At 31.4% G+C, this 20,894-nt stretch overlaps 1 protein-coding gene across 9 annotated transcripts in view; it reads right to left on the bottom strand.

Moving 5' to 3' along the window:
- The window catches only part of LOC143240526 (VPS9 domain-containing protein 1-like), a 104,372-nt gene that overhangs the window by 61,436 nt on the left and 22,042 nt on the right, over positions 1-20,894 (bottom strand). For all 9 annotated transcript variants that reach the window (XM_076483095.1, XM_076483091.1, XM_076483090.1 and 6 more), the window contains 3 exons: positions 13,730-13,964; positions 1,696-1,804; positions 1,195-1,257 (listed from right to left, as the gene is read on the bottom strand). In XM_076483095.1, the coding sequence (XP_076339210.1) occupies positions 1,195-1,257; positions 1,696-1,804; positions 13,730-13,964 (407 nt within the window). The remainder of the gene's footprint in view (positions 1-1,194; positions 1,258-1,695; positions 1,805-13,729; positions 13,965-20,894) is intronic.

The raw sequence follows: 20,894 nt of genomic DNA, 5'->3' as shown, positions 1-20,894 counted from the left end.
TGCTCTTCTAATTCTTCAAAATTTCTGCTCTTTCTTCCACTATGTTCTGGATTTGCATTTTACCAATTCAACCTCAATCACTATTGCACAGCAAGATTTTCCTTTGGCAACTTTCTTCTGCACTGCTACTTCCACAGTCTTCCATTTCATAGACATATCAGACTGCAGTATTTACATAGGATGATCAACAACGAGACTGATAGGTAACTGCCATGAGGAAGTGCATGAAATTTTGTTTTACAGATGCTCACATGCAAAAAAATAATCATTAATTTTATTCATAAAACTGGTCGGTGGTGGCATTCTTTGGGTGGTAAACAGTAGCTACATCCATATTCAGAAAAAGACAGGAGTTGGAAATTATGGGTAGTCACTGGTCAGAAGAGTCTTTCAAAATGGAGATTGATGTACTATTATCTATAACATAATAACAATTTTGAAGAGTTATTTGCAATTTCTAAAAAATGCAAGGGACAACTCTATGGAAAAAGAGAGGTGAGATGTTATTACTGATTTCAATTTCGTAATTAGAAAAGTTAATGTGCTTCTAAACAAAGAAATTTAATACTTGTCATGAAACTGTAACCTCAACTCAATTTTTTTTATTTATTTACACAATATGGCTTTAAATAGTTACAGTATGATACAGAAACAGAACAAAAAATACACTGAATATTGTGTCCTTCAGGCAACATCAGGATATATATTTCTAATGCTTTTGTTTCATCAAAATTACACTAATTAACAAAAAGATTAGAAGCAATTTTAGCTGGAGAATTGAAAAATCTTTGTCATTTTATTTGGTTATAAACATTTATTGGTGTAATATTAAGAAACCATTATCGGTTTTCAAAGTACCTGTCATACAAAGACCTGATGTCTTATAAGCAGAAAATTTATGTCAATGTATTCTACACAACAACTTATGCCGTTAGTGTAACCATAGACAGAAGTACAACAATATCTTTTGATGAAGCTAAAATTCTTTATTAGTTCTTACATATTTTCAAATAATCACATATTAAGTACTTACAACCTATAATTTTCACAATTCCAGAAACTCGTTACTTTAGATTTTTAAATGAAATGTATATGATAAGAATAAAAGCTGTTACCCTTCTAAAGACAAATCCAAAATCCTAATTATTTGAAAATAATAATTACATACCCAGAAAATTTAAAAATAAAGGATACCATAATCTGTTTTCTCCTAGCAACCATCATATTTTCTGCCAGTCGTCTTTCCAGTTCCAGATGCTACATAAACAAATCATCTTTAATAAAACAATTGTTTGAAACTGTAAGCTAATTATTATAATCATATGAAGGCAAGTGAAATTATAAAATGATAGATAAAACTCAAACATATTGAAATATACAACTTAAAATTTAATTCAATATTTAAAATGAATAAATGTAAAAAATGCTCAAATACCACTCTGAGAACCAAGTTCAATTAATGGTCCAAATGTAACATACACAAGTTAGCAATTAAACATATATCCCTGGATAATGAAGGAATTGACAATGCCACTGAATCATCATGCACAGACCTGGTTACAAACTCAACTAAGCAACTCTTAATGATACATTTTAAATATTCCACTTATATTAAACAGGATGTTTTCTACAAAACTTCACTAACAAATTTTTCTAACCAAACCAAATTCCCAATAACAAAGCAATAGCTATTACCAAATTAACTTTAGTCCGGGAATCAGCTGCTCTGGCCATCCGACTTTGGAAGACTTTACGTAGAAGCAAGTTTTCCTTTTGAGACTTTTCTAAAGGGGTCATCTTCTTTCTAGCATAATACATTGCTAGTTAAACTTATAAATAATAATAGATTTCTGACAATTCATCAGTTGTCAATGTATAAAACGTAAAATTCATCATTTTTTAATTTACAAATGCATACCATTTTAATTTTTGTTATTCAAAACAGACTTTCATAATACATTATCAATTAAGTTTTTCTAAAATCCACATCACCTCAATAAAACTAAATGCAAAAAAAGTGGAAAACATCTCTGCTAGCCTACAGTCTACATTTTTAATTGTTTATATAACAGTAGTATTTATAAAAAATGCAAAAGTCTCTTTATTACACAGAAGCATGTTCAAAATATAAAATTAAACAATAAATAATGTCAGCACACTAAAATTTAACCTGCAATATGAGTTCATGCTTTATTAGTCCAACACAAACTAAACTCAACCTGCAATACGAATGGATGGTTCACTGGTCAAACACAAACAAAATTCATTATACAGTACGAGTTGATGCTTTGTTAGTCCACCACATAAACAAAACTCAACCTGAAGTACAAACTGATGCTTTGTTAGTCCACCACATAAACAAAACTCAACCTGAAGTACAAACTGATGCTTTGTTAGTCCACCACATAAACAAAACTCAACCTGAAGTACAAACTGATGCTTTGTTAGTCCACCACATAAACAAAACTCAACCTGAAGTACAAACTGATGCTTTGTTAAACCACCATATAAACTAAACTCATACAGTAAGAGCTGATGCTTTGTTAGACCATCATGTAAACAAGACTTGCACACTGTAGTACTAGTGTATACTTTGTTGATCCATGCTGCAGCACAAATTGATACTTTGCTGATACATCATATATAAAAGATAATAATCTTCGAAAGAAAACTAGACAATCAAAACTGATGCAAGCACATAAAGGTTAGTTTGAGCAATCACTCTTAGGTAAATACTTAAGAACAAACTCTTAGTTCTTTTTTATTTCTCTGCAAGAATTTATTAGTATGTGTATTTTAGTTTTAAAGTAAAGACTTTCTATGATAAACTCAGAACAAATATCAAGTTCAGTCTACATTTACCCCTCAAAATTAAAAGTTTCTTTACATGCCATTAGAAATCAGCTGAGTCCATCCACATATTGAATAATTTTGTGACTTTGTCTTTACAACACTGGCCAAAAAATTGGGTGAAATCACTTATTTTCTCATGTGTAAAATACACAGGTGACCCAAGCAGTAATGAAATGCAATATTGATGGTATTTTGTGGGGATTTGCACATTATTAAGAGCCCTGAAGCCAACAAAGTTACATGTAAAAACAGTATGTTGCATAAACACTTCAGAAAAACATTTCTAAAAAAAATGGAGTACAGACCTCATTGGTTTCTGAAAAGTTAATAGGTTTTAAAACCGTGTGTGTGTGTGTGTTTCGGATATTTCTCATCTCAGTGAAAAGAAGCCATAATAATATGGATGGTTCAAAATATGCATGTCATTAACATTTTACAAAATAATGTTCAAAATTTACTCAAACAACTTTATTACATGTCAATAAACTTGCTTTTAAAATAATTTTATGATTCAAATTTTTATATTATCAAAATTTGAATTTTCTTAATTCCAAAGAGAGAGAGTCGTTTTTTGCTTCCCAGCATCATATGACCCTCTGAATTTTGTAATCTCCTTTTTATATTTTCTTTCTTTATATGGGTTACAATGCCCATTAATTACATACACAAAACATATATTTTAACACAAAAAATAATATAAGAACCTGTCATCCACTTCATTTTCTAAGATATCAAATCAATAAATTTATCATAGTAATATTCTATTTTATTGTGGTGAAAACCATTATTTTGCAACTAAATATCTTGATTTTGTAGACTGAAGTCTATGCTCCAAAGGGTAATGGAATTTTTTAGCTTACTTATAAGCTTAGTTTGAAATACAGATAAACTACAACATTCATTTTTTATTGCCTGAAATATTTATTTCTGTACTAAAATATATATTTAATTATTATTATTTTTCTTGGTGCAAAGCTACACAATGGGCTATTTGCATTCTGTTAACCATGATGAATCAAATGCTATATGTTTAGAATGTAAGCCTGTAAACCTTCTGTCGACTCACCAGAAGATGTATTTGAAAGCTACATGAATTAGTTTTATACAACAAATACAGTAAGAAAAAAGAAGACTTGCCTACAAAACAGCCTAAAGGTTAAGGTAAATAGGTAATTTATCGTTTTTGTATATATTTTTTAATTTTTTTAAGTAACTAGGTCATACAAGAAATCTGAAATTAACAAATATTATAGAAAAATTTTTTGTGATCACTTTTCCAGGTTGTAGCCTGAAACTTTATTGGCATAAATCTTCCACACTTTCTAAAATGATATATTGCTTGTTATACATGGTTCAAAGACCAATAAAACAAAAATTTAAATGAGAACACTTGTGTAAAGTTTTTAGCTATTCTAAGAAGAAATAGTCATTTTTGATTTTATTGAAGATGATTTCACTGGAAATAATATTAAGGTAGAAAAGATAAGAGATGGAGTATAAAGTTGTTCCAATAAAACTTGATATTCACTTAAGAGGTTATACAAAACCACCTGTTATTCAAACTTAGTATATTTACAGAAAAATCCTTGGACAAAATACTGTAGTAATAATTATTTTTTTTATGTACAACAAACTTGTAAAGTTACCAAATTTTGTCAAGACACACTATATACATTCAGCATTATAATTCACAGTTTCATGACTAGAAGACAGTTAAAATAGCTGTCAAAATTACTGAGTTCTTATATGCAACAGAATAACCAAGAAGTATGTAACCATCATCAATGAAAAAATATATACAAGAAACTTCCTTTGAAAACTGTAAGAGGTTTTTATTTTAATTATAAATGCTCATTTTTAATTTACTTTCTTTTATTAATACCTACAACACCCACTGAAATAGAAAAAAATAGCAGCAGTCTGCAATATAGAAGTTATAACTTTTCTATATTGAAAATATATTTGCAAAAGGTACTTAATTCCTCTTACATAATTATATTTTTACATGCCATAAGCCTTGAACTCCAATGTACATTAAAATTAACTGACTGAAATGTCTTGAATGTAAATCATCGTGCAACAACCTTCCACAAATAACAGTGCAATGCACTCTCCTGATGCATGCAACTCCCTCTACTCACTTTTATCAAAATACCACTCTGAATCGTGATAGAGAACTGAAGCACTGGTTTTCAGTGGAAAGTGTGAAAGGAGGTAATTAGTCATCACAAATAAATTTTCAGTATAGAAAAATTATAACTTCCAATACAGTACATTACTTCCACTTACATAAATAAGTTGAATTTCACAATTAATACATAGAAGGACAGTGCAAGGGAAAAAAAGCAGAATTACTCAAAAACATTCAAAGAATACCCTAAAAGTATAGATCCTCATAGGAAAGAATTACATGTGGGAGACTTTACTGTATCTGTACCATGCACACTATTTGTCGATAAGTCAACTACAAACCAAAATCCAAGCCAACAGGAACTGACATCCATTTGGGAGTAAGAAAAATGATCATTCCAGCAGCAAGTTAACTACAATGCATAACCCAGCCATCTGGTTGGAGTATGAAAGAGGTTCATACCATCTCCAACTCAATCAGCAGACTGGAGGGAATCCCATACCCCCTGGACTACAAATATGTATCATGATAATAATATGATAAAGTGATTAACCAATCCACAAACATTACATTTAGATTATTGGTATCGTAAAGAGATATGTACAATTTAAACTCTTTCACTGAATGCCAATCTGCCAGGAAACTCCCCAAGAACAATAACATTCGCGGGATAATAAAATAATTGAATAATATATAGCATAAGAAGAAGAACTATATTAATTTGCAAGTATCTTCACCATGAACCAAAACATGGATGGAAAAACAAGAGTATAGCTGAGTGCAAAAACAGAGGTTCCAGTAATATATAAGTAAGGACTTAGGTTGATTGGTTCTGCTCTGAATCCAAAACCTAGACATTGGGAACCAGCATCCAAACAGGGATAGGGTGAGGCATGGCAGAGATGTTCAGCTATCCACTTCTGCTTGTAAAACCTAAAAGCAATCTTGTGGAATACCCACCTCAATAGTGAGTATGTTATGGACATGGAAATTAGAAATAAGCAGTCAACATGGGCTGACAGTGCAGATTTGACAGTAAGAGGCATATCTGATTAGGCATCACTTGGCACAGAGTGGGATCCACAGAGTAAAAGAAAAAAATGGAAAAGGTCCTGAAAAAAGAAAAGATGCATAAAAGACAACTTACCAAATCACAGTTCCACTGAAGTCAAAAAATGGTTACAGGTGTAAGATGATAACCAGAAGATAAAGATACAGTAATCCAATGTAGAAGATGAAATATGAACATATGTGAAGTAGTCCATCAGCTTGACTGAAGAATCCCCCCCTCCCCCCCCCTCCAGAGATAACCGAGATGAGATGCCAGGGAAAATGTAAGGTATCTGATCTGATGAGAGGACACCTGGAACAAATTATGGGAAAATGAAAAGCAAAAATAAGCAAACCAACTTAAAAGCTGATCCTAAAGGGTCAGGGTGAAAGTGGAAAGGTCATGAACAGAGAATGTCTGCAATGGAATGAATAGGTGTGCATGGGTACAATTGAAGAAAGCCACATTAGTAACATAATAACAAAGAGCATAGCCAGGATATAGTAACTCATCTGGATCAGACTGAGGATAAAGGTGAGAAATGGAACAAAGACAAATCAGTGAGAAAAAAGAATTATCTTCCCTGGTAAAGAAAAGGAAAGATCATTCTTAATAAAGGATAATATATGCGGGAATGATATATAGTTTGAAACAGAGATAGTAGATAAATCTAACATACAACTTCAATAAGCTAAGAGAAGACAGAAATAAGTCTTAAGACACAAGTCCAAATTGAGCACCAGAATAGCACTTCAGACAGAGGCAAAGTGAAGCAATCAATTAAGAATCACATTAACATCTCAATCCAGAAGAACAATGTACCAAAGTGGATGACTGACCCAAAAGGAATGCAACAAGATAAAAAGGGTGAGACAGCTAAAGGTCTTGTGGTACTGATAAAAGAAAGAGTGTGAGATAAAGCAGCCCAATAACTTGTGATTAAGGAGACAGGAAACTCATGATAAAAGAGGCAATTGAAGAAAAAAATCCATAAAATAAGGAGCAGTAGGTCTAGCAGGTGAAAACCCCTGACCCAACAACCAATGACAGAAAATGTTTCACTTGCATTGATAAACATCCTCAGAGGAAAGGTGAATGGAACAAGCTAATAAAGTGGTGACCTGCTGAAACAAATTATACCTCCTCAAGTATCAAATGAAAACCAGGAATAAAGAGAGAAGATATTATGCTAGTGACCAAGGTTGATGCAGAAGTGATGGAGTAAGAGGTAGCAGCAGAGCAGTAGAATGGAGTGAAGCAGCTGCAGGAATCACAGTTGGGCTGGCCAGTAAGGAGCAATAAGAAGCATTTAACAGTGGTATGGATGACACCAAGATCAATTACCCTGTGAAAAAGATGAAGGGAAGGATAAACATACAGGTATTTGTTGGTCCAATCTCAACTGAAAGCATGGACAGCCATAGCAAGCGGATGAGGAACAAGAGACCAAACCAGAGGTAACTTGATAGTGAGGGAAGTGGCAAATGCATTCAGGTGAAGAATAACCCACTAAAAGCAGAGCCACTGTACAAAAAGACAATTAACAGTCTGAAGTTTTCTGAAATGTAATAAACAGCCTGGAGTATAAGCCTTGAAAAGGATAAGTGAGAGATTTGATAACCTGCTGGGATAAAAAATCATGAACTACCAGATAGTTACTGACTTGTGATAGGTTGGTTGGTTGATTTAGTGTTTTATGGCAAAAAGCAGCTAGGTTATCTGTGCCAAACATCCAGTAAAAAGGTAAAATTAAAGTAAATTTAGTAAAATTCATAAAAGGAAATTAAGGTAAAACAAAAGTTAAAAAAACATAAATAGCATAAAACCAATGTTTACATCTAGTCTACAACATAAAGAGAAAAACTACAGTAATAGAAGTCTTAAAGGACTTTCTCTAGCATAATTGTAATTATCATAACTTGCCAGGAAGACCAATAGGTAAGTGTAAAAATCACCATCAGTCACCTGAAGTTGGCCTTTCCAGTCCTGGTTCCGAGTTATTTGACATTATGACCATTTTCAAAAATTAAAGTAATAAACGTTTTAAAAGACGTGTAGCAAAATTTTAAAAATAACTCACCAGGATAACTAACGAGTAGTTCAAACAGCAGTGTTAGTCACCTGAAGTTGGCCTATCCAGTCTTGGTTAAGAGTTATTTAATGGTACGGCCATATTCTAATTTCAAATCAAACATGATTGACTGTGATTCTTAAAAGGGAACCACATTAAAAAAGGTTTAATGTATAAATTAAAAAAACTTAAATGGCATTAAAAAGATGATTGGCCTTTAAAAAACTAAAAAACTTTACCAAGGTGGACAGTGTCACCATCACCAATTACACTATCTAACTTTATGGACAAACACTGGGACAGAAAATGTTTAAAATGGTGCCGTCGTTAAGAGTCGTAACGACGGCAAGAAAGTAAAATGTGGCTTATTGTTACTTGAGTGTTACACATATTACACACTGGTGCATCAGTTCCAGATAAAAGAAAACAATGAGTTAAAAAAACTGCGACCAATGCGTAGTCTAGTTAGAACAACTTCCTCTTTCTGATCCTTACAGAAGCAAGATGGCTAAAGTCCAATATAGGATTTTATTTGGAAAAGCTTTTTTTACGCACTGCTCACTCCAAGTCGACTGCCAGCTGGCATGGAGACGAGCCTTGAGTACAAGACCATAGTCCATGTATGGAACAGGCCCAGCAGTGATAATGCCAGAGCAGATCGATTTATCTGTAATGTCATGGCCCAATATCCAGAGAAACTCGATAAAAGAAGATGTTGAAGAGAAATGGGCCAGTTGATTTTGAATATCAGCAAGAACAGGGTGTAAACCAACATGAAGCGATTCCAGGGCTAGTATAGAACTAAGCGAGTCAGTATAAATAGTGCAGTTTGAGTACTGCTTAGCTTCTATGTAATCCAGGACAAGATAAATGGCGTACAGTTCAGCAGTGTACACAGAAGCTGTAGAGGGGATTCTGCACGCTATCACCAAACCACAACAAACCATGACAGAGCCCACAGAGTCACCTGATTTTAAATCATCCATATGAATAGGAACGGAAAGATGGTTCAAAAGATGTTCAACAAATGAAAAATGGTACTTCAAATTGGGAGTATCTACTTTTCTCAGATGACTTAAAGAAAGGTCACATTAAGGGAACTGTAATAAGCCATGGTGAGACGGGCTGACCAGTGAATAAAGCAATGTTATCCAAGGACAGACTGGATTCATCCACCTGCACCTGGATATGAAGGCCAAAAGGAGCAAAGGCAGATTGTCTGTTCTGAAAAAGTGTGGCCCACTGAGGAAGGAAAACACAACCCCAGGTGGGATGCTGTGGTAAGGAATGAAGTTTCAAAGCATATAGTAAAGACAGTTGAAATGGCAGAGGTGCAAAGAAGGTTCATGAGACTATATGTATAAGCTCTGAACTGGGGAAGTGCAGAAAGCCCCAGTGTATAGCCAAAGTCCTTGAAGATGAATGGGGTCCAGCATCTTTAAGGCCGAGATCCTGGCAAAGCCATAGACCAGTGATCCATAGTTGAGTTTTGATCAAATAAGAGCACAATATATCTTTAGCATAGAACATTGATCCACTCCCCAAGTGATGGAAGAGAGGACACGGAGGATGTTCAGTGCTCTTGTACATTTGACTTGTAGCTGCTTGATGTGTGGTATAAAGGTCAGCTTACGGTCAAAGATAAGCCCCAAAAATTTTGTCTCAGGGACCACAGGCAGCACAACTTCACCGATACGGAGTTTAGGATCAGGGTTAATACCCTGTTGGCAGCACAAGTGCATACAAATGGTTTTAGGTAGAGAGAAATAAAGAATATATGAAAAAACACTGAAAGTACAAAATTTCAGATTATGGTTCAGAACAGTACATACTTGTTATTTATAATCTTATTCAAATAAGAACTCTTATAAAGCTTGGTCTAGTCTATCTTCCAAACATGCAGATAAAATGTATGGAATGGTAACCATGAACACCAAAAATCAATTCAACTTACCTTAAGAATAGAGAAAAGTCAATTTATACTGCTAAACCTGAAGATAAAACCTTAAATAGTGACTGTAAAAACTAGCTACTTAAAAAAAACCAAAACAAAAACAAAGATGTATTTGAGTAAACATCACTAATGTTTAAAGAGTCCACCTTGGAAGAAAGTGCTTACCTCAAATAAAGAATTGAAGTATTTACCTAGTTATTCTGAAATAAGTTATTTTTAATTCCCTAAACACATTTATAAATTTTCACTGCAAATACACACACACACAAACATATATATAGTGATATCTAAAAGTCAGTTATTACATCAATATTTTCTCAAATGGGTTCACATCAAGTAAAATAGAAAACATAACACCTTGAATATTTTGTTAACAAAAACTCTTCTCACCTCACATAGCTTGGTAGATTTTACTTATCGCAATCTTATTTTTAAACAAAGTTGTGCATCCATCAGTGAAGTACAAATTTAACAGAATTAAAAACTAAACAAACAGTACTTTATCTCATTATATTCTGCTTGATACTACAGAAGTAATATTGTTTTTGTTAAAGAGTAGAAATATCAAACTTATCACTTCTTATGTAGAAGTGCTGGTGAGAAATACTGCCTTTCATTTCACTGAATCATAACAGATATTGGACTCTTAACAAATACTTAGCTGATTGCCCATCATATGGTGCTAAATATCCATTTTTCTTCTGAAATCATACCTAAATGAATACTTCTTAAACATGTTCTTAAAAAGTAATTATATGTATAGAAAATGTTTATCCTCTTCTTCTATTTAACTAAAGCAATATTTTTTGGATATTTCTAGTCATCTCCTCTTAGTTATCCTTTATTATAATTTTGATTTTTAGATATATTTATGTTACATTGAAATTTCCTTGATAATTATCATATGTTGAAACACATGAAAAATTGATTCTTGAAGAGATGCTCCCATGTGGTCAACTGTGTGAGCCTGAAATTTATTGCAATGGCAAAGGTAATAAATTTTAAGGTGACAGGAAAATTCATAAAGATATACAAAACAGTTATACATTTTTGACTAAACTTTTTAAACACTACTTACTGAAGTTGAAAAAGTAACATCATCTATTGCATTGAAGAGATACTTAAATTGTTTTTTTACACAATTACTCATGTCTATCATACTATCCCTTCTTTAATTTATAACTACATTCGTACTTTACTGAATATTCAAATACCTTGATAGAAAATATCTTAAAAATAAAATAATAATAAAAATATTAATATAAAGTCCTCACTCAATTGGGATTTGAACTCAAGACTTCCACATGAAGGCCGAATATTATAATCACTGTGATACTCAGTTTTTGTAATTTGATGTTAACAAATAATTGAAATTCCTGATGTAAACTGTAATTTTAATGTATTTTTCTAATAAATAAATACCTTTCTCTATATATGATGAGTTAATTTCTACAGCCGATTTGAACTTTAACAGCAGAGTCAAACATCAGCATCAAAGGGAACATTCCAAACAGTGAGTGGTTTTATATATAGAGATAAGTAGCTGATATATACCACAACCTCTACAGACAATCTGTTGTCATTAAGTTCTACATTTTTCTTTTGAATATAATTTAAACTAAATAGTACACACTGTTATAACATAGAATGAACTTTAACCTAACAAATAACTACCAATCTTCTACTATCTCTTTGTGGTTTTTTAAACAATCTTCGTAGTTACTATATTACAGAAATAGAGATAAAGACTACAAGTCCAAAAATTGTCTGAAGAAAAACATAAGTGAATGCTTAGAGTTAATATGCTGTCTTTTAATTTACTTTTTAAAAAAAGTAAATGATGAAAATAAACAAATTAGTAATTAGTAAAAAAACACATCTGCTCACAAGCTCATTCACACTAATTACAGATTTATAAGCTATACATGATAATGTTTACAAAAACTCTCAATTTCATAAATTTATCTTCATGAAGTTTGGCACACTTTTAGTAAATACTAAGTATGTTGTAAACAAAAACAAATTTTCAATAAAGTATTTTTATTAAAGATTTATGTGAACTTAAAAACCCTTAATAAAATGGTGTTTGTCATTACAACTCCAGTTTTTTTCTTTACCCTAACAACAACTATGAGGAAATAACTGATGAATATGAAAAGTTGCAAAAATATGAAATAAATCATACAATATTATATTTTTTCCTATAAACTGATTGTAGTACTGATCAGAAAGTTCCAAAATACTTATTTTCATCTGTCAGCCTTTTCACATTTTCATTTAATTTTATGGTTTTATTGCTATACTTTGTACTTACTCTAGCAGTAATCCTCCCACCAAAAGCAATAAATCAGTGAGCCCATTATCTGTTTTTAATAGACCTACCATAAACAGAAAATGAAATATGACACATTATGATTAGACTTCAGCTTTATTGTTGTTTAATTAAGCTAAGCAGAGAAGTATCTAATTTTTACATTAGGTACTTTTGTAAAAAACATATACAGCAATATAAAATTGTCTATAAAACCATTTTCCCTTAACTCTCACAAACTTGAGTGTCCAGAAAAGTATTTATGTAGTTTTAAAATATACATTTTGGAATACAAAAAAGATAATCACATTCACTAGAACAGATTGTGCCTAAAGAACTAATTTTTCTGGCTTTTTAAGTAAGCTATAAACAGTTTTAAAAATTCCATTAGCTCAGTTCAGTTCAAGTTCAGATCCATCCCACATTAGGCAACCCAACATTTGCTCTTATACCTTTTTGTGCAATTTATTGTAGTTTCTCCAATGTTGTTCAAGTAGATTCTAAGTTATTCTCAACAGTTATCTTCCAGCTCAACTGTGGACTTCAACTCTTGTACTTCCCACCTTCTGGCAGACTCAAAAACATCTGCTATTTTCTTCTATCCACTGCCATACAGTAGACATATCTGAGCCAGTTGTATTTAATTATCTCTCTGATGATTTATGTAATGGGTGACTGCTTAGTCCTCCTAAGAATTTTCTCATTTGCAAATCTTATTTCTCCATGATATATATACAATTTTCCTTAACCATCAATGGTGGGCAGCCTCCAGGGTTTTTGAAGTTATCATAAGAAAACCCAAGTTTTACATCCACATGGCATTGTTGAGCATACAACAGATTGATATAGCTTTACTTTTATCTGCAAATTTAATTCCTTATTTCTATAAGCTGTTCAGTGTATGATAACAATTATCACAGACAAAGAAACTGTATTTGATTCTAAAATAAGGTTTTCCAGAATCTAATAACTGTAATAAGCCTTATGTAGAGGATAATCTACACTTCTTGAAATATAGAAATCACAACTCAGATGCATCAAAACACAGAAAAATGAAAACTGGAAATGTTTTAATGTTTCCTTTAAAAATTAAGAAATTAAAACTTAATATAGGTATTTGAATTACAAACTACATTTCAATGCAAAGTGTATTGACATACACTGACAATAAAGTTTAATTAAATTTTAAAAGTTACAGTGTAAAAGGTTATGAATTAAACAACAGAGCCACAGTTGGATCAAAATGGTTAACAGAACTACTGATTCAAGGATAATTTACTGCAAGCTATATTTATACAGTTGTAATACCATAATTAAAAGCTATATTATATGTTATGTTAAATTTCAATGTTTCTCACCTAGGCCATGTTGTTGGCAGAACAAAACCTGACATTTCATGGCTTTCTAGTTGAAAAGTTGCACTATTTTGTACTCCACTAACAGATGTGAATGCTTCACTTTCATGGCCACATGCTTTATCTATGCTTCCAGAACTTCCCTCTGTAAAGAGAGTTTGGATTCCAAATTTGGGTTTTTCAACATTTGAATCACATAGCTTCTGATCATCCAATGTGTCACTTTGTGAATCAGTACCTAATTACAAGAAAAAATAAATGGCAAAACAGTAACTTATGTTATGTTTTTGCTCCAAAATTATACATTGTAATTTTAACATAGATTTACAACAGGAACATTTCTTACTTAAATAGTTCAAACATTACTGAAGAGTATTTACAGTTCAATGAAAAAAAAAGAAGTATTTAAAGAGGAGACTGAATACAAAAAAAATTCTTTCTTGAACACAAGTAGACAAAAACCACAATTCAAACAGATATGTTCAAACAATAATAGACTGTGCAAAACTGGAGATTTCTACTTCTGTTCAACACTTCTTTAAGAATTTTCTTAACCCTTCATGAAAGCATTGCATTATATACAAGATTTCATAATGTTATCCCTCTCACACTGTGAATGAATAACTGAAATCACTGTTAGGCATTTCAACAGAAAAATAAGGGAGGATACAACCTCAAGGTATCACCTTACTTACCATCATAAAATATCGCTGTCCTCCTTCACTGGAGGAATGCAGTTAGATCACAAAAAAAATACATATGACACCAAATAGGTATGATTCTCTCAGAACAACATATTACAAAAGCAACAGCAGTTTAGCTTGATTTCAAAATCAACTCTCTTTTGTTTGATTAAATCAATCCAAAAATGTATCTGTGATAAAAAATTCAAAATACTCAATCAACCCAAAGCATTCATCTATCTAAACTGGAAAGAACAAACACTCAGTATTATTGAATATTACAAACTTTATTAGACGAAATATAGACAAGAAAAGTTTATTTTACTAATTTGACTGGATGATAAAAGACCTTTCTGTCATGTGAATTTTATCTTCTAATAGTTTTACCACTACTACAATATAAAGTCCATTTATACTTTAATCCATTGTGTGTGTCAAAATATCTCTCACATTTTGCAGCACACTTCACCACAATCTCAATTTGAACAATTTAGAAAGTATTTGTTTTGTATTTGTTTGCAGTTAAGCACAAATCTTTACAATGAAATATTTGTGCTGTGCCCACTAAGGGTAGAAAAAACACAGTTACTGAAAAGACATTGAGAAAGTGAAACAGTTATGAAAATCATATACAAAATAATAAATTTCATATACAGACTTCATTAACAATAACTAAGGCTTAAGTTTCAAAAATAGTTACATGGGAAAATGAAATGTGTAACATGCCAATAACAATAATCTTGGAAGCGATAACTTACAGAAGTAGGGTGAAAGTTAACCTAAACTCCAAGTCTGAATATAAGATATTTTGAAAAGAAAAAAAAAGTTCTAGTACAAAGTGGGACATACTTAGGATCCATCCTATGAAATAGAACAAAAATAAATATGCAAAAGTAATGGAATTGGGAACACTGGGAATGCATACAGTTACTTTTTGGCAAACTAGTAAAGTGGTCCTATTCAAAACTATAATAAAATAAGGGGGTAAAACATCATGTAGAACCTAAAAGTATAATGCTGATTGCAGCTGTCAGTATTCTTATTGGTTGAAGTTAAGTTGATATTTGCTTTTGACAAAATAATCAAAACTGCAAAAGGTAACCTTTTTATGGGTTTTGTCACACTAGATTCAAAGTATTTTTGTAACAGAATAAAACAAAGCACCACTACAACCAATGTCATACAACCAAAAGAATTGATTAAACTTGAACAACTACAGAAACCTACAACAAAATTTTCAAACAATTGGAATACAAAGTGTTACAATCACCGAAAAAGTTAATAAATATATGTCTGGCCAGGAGTTAATATTAATGAGCAAAACATAAATACCAATATTATGAATTACTTCAACAATTAAAATAATTAGAAAAAAAGAATCAGAAGAAGAAAAACCTAATTTTTGAAAGAACACAATATTCCAAAATTAAACCACTAAGAAATCATTAACAATAGAGAAACATTCACCAATAATGCATTCTAAGTATATCTCATAAATAAACTTGTTACAAATAAAGAGGCCTTCATTCAAGGATTAGATTGTGAGGTTACATCTCATAAGGCTAGATAATTTACATAATCTTTCACAAAGTTAATATCTGTATGCCACCACTAGGGTAAGTTTGTGTCAGTTTCATAATACGAACATACACAAATTCAATGTGTTCTAGCTAGAAGGAGAGTTAATACTTTCACGTAACTAAAAATTCATAGTTCAACTAGACAGTTGAAGGAATAATAAATGAATAGTAAACAAAATAATACTAAAATAAAAGTATACTTTTACTGCCTATGTGAGAATGTTAGTGATCTCAATCACTTAAACTTATTGAATTCCATAACACACAACAGTTTCTAATCAAACATTTATCATCTGAATACAAAAACTCTTTTGCCCAAATAACTTATCCTTCAATCAAAAAGTTTTCATTTTTAAATAAAACATTAATATAAAACATTTACAACTGAACTTGAATGTAATAAGTGGTTCATGCTCGTGTTGAAAATTAGAATGGCAAGATAAGTGCATCCTGTAACAAATTCAAAACTGCAACATATTTAATAAAATAGTTTTATTAATTTATGTATTAACACACAAAAAATATTAATTTCAATTTGGGATTGGTTTCAGAATAACTCGAAACAATTGACATTTGTGAAAATTTGCCATGAATAGCCTTCTAGGAGGAAAGTTAAAATAGCAAGAAGGAAACAGCAGTAACTTAAACTTTATAACTTCAGTACAAGTTTTATTTACCTCAGATCATCACAGTTTCTCAATCTCAGTTGTCATAATCTGATATAATTGTCTATATCACAAAGCAAACCATAAACTATGTTTTAAAGATATAATACAAGCTCGTTTTTTCTCTTTTCTTCAACAGTACAGGTCAGTAAGGCTTCCAGTTCAGTATAAACTAATCCAGAGATTTGGAAAAATGACAAAAGCTTAGCTTCATGATATGTTGACAGTAGAAAATGTGCTTGTCAACAACCTCAACCATAATTGGTTCTGATGATAATGATGTAATGATAGTAAATCGTTTTTTATGAAACTAGATAAATATGCTTAATTAAATCATTCTGCATGTGACCATGTTTTGTTTTGCCATCAAGGCTGCTCTTTGTTAGACTATGTTTATATTAGGCCTTATCAGCCCAAGCTACTGAGCAAAGAAAATTACCAGAGAGTTTAAAAAAAAACAACAAAAATCAGTTAATCTTTTCCCAACAAGCTTAGTATACACAAGTTCATCTATACTTTTGCACATGTTAAGTATTTGCACTATAACTTTTCATGCATCATGAGTAGCTAAATAAAATGTGGTAGACTTTTAGTAAACATTACAAGTATTTTGCACACAAAAAAATTAGATTTTTAATGAAATTTTTACTAAAGATTTATGTGTGAAAATAGAGTCTGTTTTGATATCAGTCTGAGTAAAAAGTGATTTCATGTTATGATTAAAAAAACTATCCTTCATCCCAAAAGCCTCAAACATTATTTGCATAATATCTAAAACCTTCTAAATACATTTCAAATGTTTGTTTTCAGTAATACTTTATATTTTACATTATTTTCTATACTCTAACTATGTGGGGTCTGTCTTTTGACCAACCCTTGTAATCATCATAAAAAATTAGGAAATAACTATAAATGCTTTTTTCATGCCAGAATGACTACATATTATAACATGAAAATACAAATGTTTACTCTAAGTAACTTAAGTCTCATAATGCTATATATTTATACATATTTATTATTTTTCATTCTGTTGACCTTCCAGTCATGCCCAGCTAACATTACATATCTTGTATTGATGCAGTACCAATAATATAAAACTAACCTTTAGTCTTCCCTGTCTTAGCTGTGTTTTAGTGGACTAGGATTTGGTAATATATAGTCACATTTTAATCATTATATTCATATATTGTTTATTACTATTTAAAAAATAAATCATTAAATTTATTTTTCTTAAAATATAGAACAAGAAACCAATAAGTAAAGGAAACAATTATCTGTCTTGCTACAATCTTTCAACTCTGTTGCTACTGAACACAGGTTGTTAAGCCAAAAGGCTGCATGTGGAGGATATCAAACAAATTATTTTTTAGGTTTTTATACATGTATATACAGTTGAATAACCAAAACATCATAAATAACTATACTGATACCATAGAATGCCACTATAATTTAAACTCAGTAACTAAAATGTATGAAGATACTAAAAAATATGAAACTTCTTGAAATTTTCATTTGAAAGAATAGGGTAGCCTTTTAACAGGTTAAAAACGCTGAAAAAACTACTGGGAGGACATTCTAAGCTGTCGATTGGTTATTCATGTGTCATATATTGAAGTAAGTGAATATAAGGAATCATTTTCAAAAATGGTAAGAGGTGAATGGCACCACTGTGTCTGATTCAGTACATAAGCCATATCTCAGCAAAATAAAAAGATACGAGGTTCTTACTTTATATTTTAGCTGTTAATATTAGTAATTTGAGTTCTTATTTGTAAGAAACTATAGACTCAGTATTTTGATATCACAAACATAATTTTTGAACCAACTACTTCATTGCTTCCTTTGAATGCTAGCTCTCTAGATGATTGAAACTTTGAGAGTGCCAGTATATATTTTGTCTGACTCCATTTGATCTGTTATAGTTTTGTCAATTTATTTGCTTTTGATTGAGTGAAAAATAAATTTGGTGATGCAACTTTGATGCAGCAAGTTTGTTTTGTACTGGCTAAAGTTCTCTGCAGCATGTTTCTAGTCAGAGTAACCAGCTGTTGTTAGTAAAGTAGTTTTCATTGCTACTGAAAACAATTTGCACATAACACAGAAGACACTCCCCTTTGATGGTGAGTAGCAAAGGCAATCTCTTTTGACCTTTCAACCTTTCAACTGCATGTGAAGAAAAAAAAAGGTCTTTGAATATTGGTGTTTATACTTTTCACATCGCATCAATTTTGTAGAAGTATTGAAATCTCAACCAAAATCTTTCATTTCAACAGAAACTTGTGTCCATTTCTCTGTGACATATTTAAAAGATGAGTTAATATACTCAATACCATTACAATAATTGATTTCTTCCTGCTGGCAGAAGCTTGATTCAGTTTGATGAGAATGATCGTCACGAGCATTGAAAGTTGTAGTCTCAAAACAATTGTTATGGTGGTTATGTTTTCTGATTTTATTATTATTATTATTATTATTATTATTATTATTATTATTATTATTATGAGTAACAGATCAATTTGATGTAAGGTTGATAGTCATCAGCATCAAGAGATCCAGTGCCCACAATAACGTTGTTTATAAAATATTGGTCTGAAGGTTTCAGCACCAGAGGACAAGGCCCATAAACCTGTTATTTTCATAGATTTAGCCAATACTTCTCTTATTTTTCTTCCTTCCTTTGTTCCTTTGACTTCAGCATTTACCAAATGCTCATATTTGTACAACTACATAATAGATGAGAGGAACACTTAATGAATAATATATCCGTGTGCATATGTAAACACACTATGTGCATAAAAGATAGACTTCAGAATAATAGTATAGAATTTCTATACTTACTGACAGAATACAATTTTCTGTACTTAAACCAAAAGTTTCAAATTTTGTACTTCAATGGTTTGTATTCCATACCCTTCAGCTAATGAAGTTTGTCAAGTTGCCAATGAATTACTTACAGCTGGTAAGTAGGGCAATTTGTGTCTACAAGTTAAGGTTTTTTTACTATCTACAAATTATTTTCAAGAAATTTGAGACAATATGTCCTAAAATGCTGTTACTTACCTTGACAGCAATGACTGAATTCTTTTTTGAATAAAATCACATGCATTTAGGAATGAAAATCAAAAAATATAAATACCTTAAACCCAGCCAAACAACTTAGATCTACTTATGTTTTAAGCCTACTGCTTGATCATAATAAAAAAACAGCATTTTGGGCACAAGTCATAAGCAGAAAGCCTAGCTGACAGCATCAGAAAATGTGGAATAAAGAGATTTGATTAGCTGAGGTGTATCATTCAATTAGCATAATTAGGTCTAGCCTCACTTAGAGCTAGTACATTTGCTCTGCAAATTGTATGCAATTGTTCTATGTTAGAGTAGAAGTGCATCTCGTTACATCATTAAGAGGCAAGCCAATTACACCTCAGCACTTCCCATTGCATGATAAGCCTACACACAAACTCCCTTTCTTCAAGAAATAAGAAGTTTTGTTTGCATGATTTTTTATTAAGCATTTTGCCAAAAATAATGAAGGTAAGACTTTTTTGGGCCTGTGTATAGTGCTACAACCCCAAAATTAGCCTTAATCCTCCCCTGGAAACACCAAGAAATTAGAGTAAATGTCAAATGCACTATAACTTAGGTTATTAACTAGGTATTTCACTATGAGGCAAAATTATCCAATACTGTTTGTTGGACATACTAGATAATTACTGAAGGTGCTATTACTTATTTTGTGAGTTAATATTAATGTTTGATTAGTTTTTAGAAGAAGAAAGCCTTCATCATTTTAAAAGGTGATAGTTATGACAAGTTTTGTTACATAACTGGATAATAATGCTGAAAATTAGTGCCATTTGTGGATTTTACAGAAACTTCAATGCCTCAGTGATTAACATAAATATAAGTGACCAAGTAAGTACAAGGTAAAAAGAACTAAATTGAAACAAAGTAACTTGAAAGTGCAGTTCAATCAGAAAATTGGTTAGCATGAAGTTAGCCATAATGGGCAATATTTTATAGGGAGTTTCACAATTTAACAGATATAACAGAATAATTTTTCTTGTCAAAGGGCATTATAAAGTAATTGAGCCCATCAGTGTGAACTTTAATGAAAAGGAGACAATCGTTTAAAGTTCATATTACAACTGTGGTAACACATGGAGTAATGTAAGTGAATATATAACAACTTGTACAGCAAGAAACAGTAGAAAAACCAGTCTGTCCTGTCAACTGGATT

Source organism: Tachypleus tridentatus, chromosome 13 (genome assembly GCF_004210375.1).
Source record: "Tachypleus tridentatus isolate NWPU-2018 chromosome 13, ASM421037v1, whole genome shotgun sequence".
NCBI lineage: Eukaryota > Metazoa > Arthropoda > Merostomata > Xiphosura > Limulidae > Tachypleus > Tachypleus tridentatus.
The sequence above is the reverse complement of the archived record's forward strand: the minus strand, read 5'-3'. Positions and strand labels throughout refer to the sequence as shown.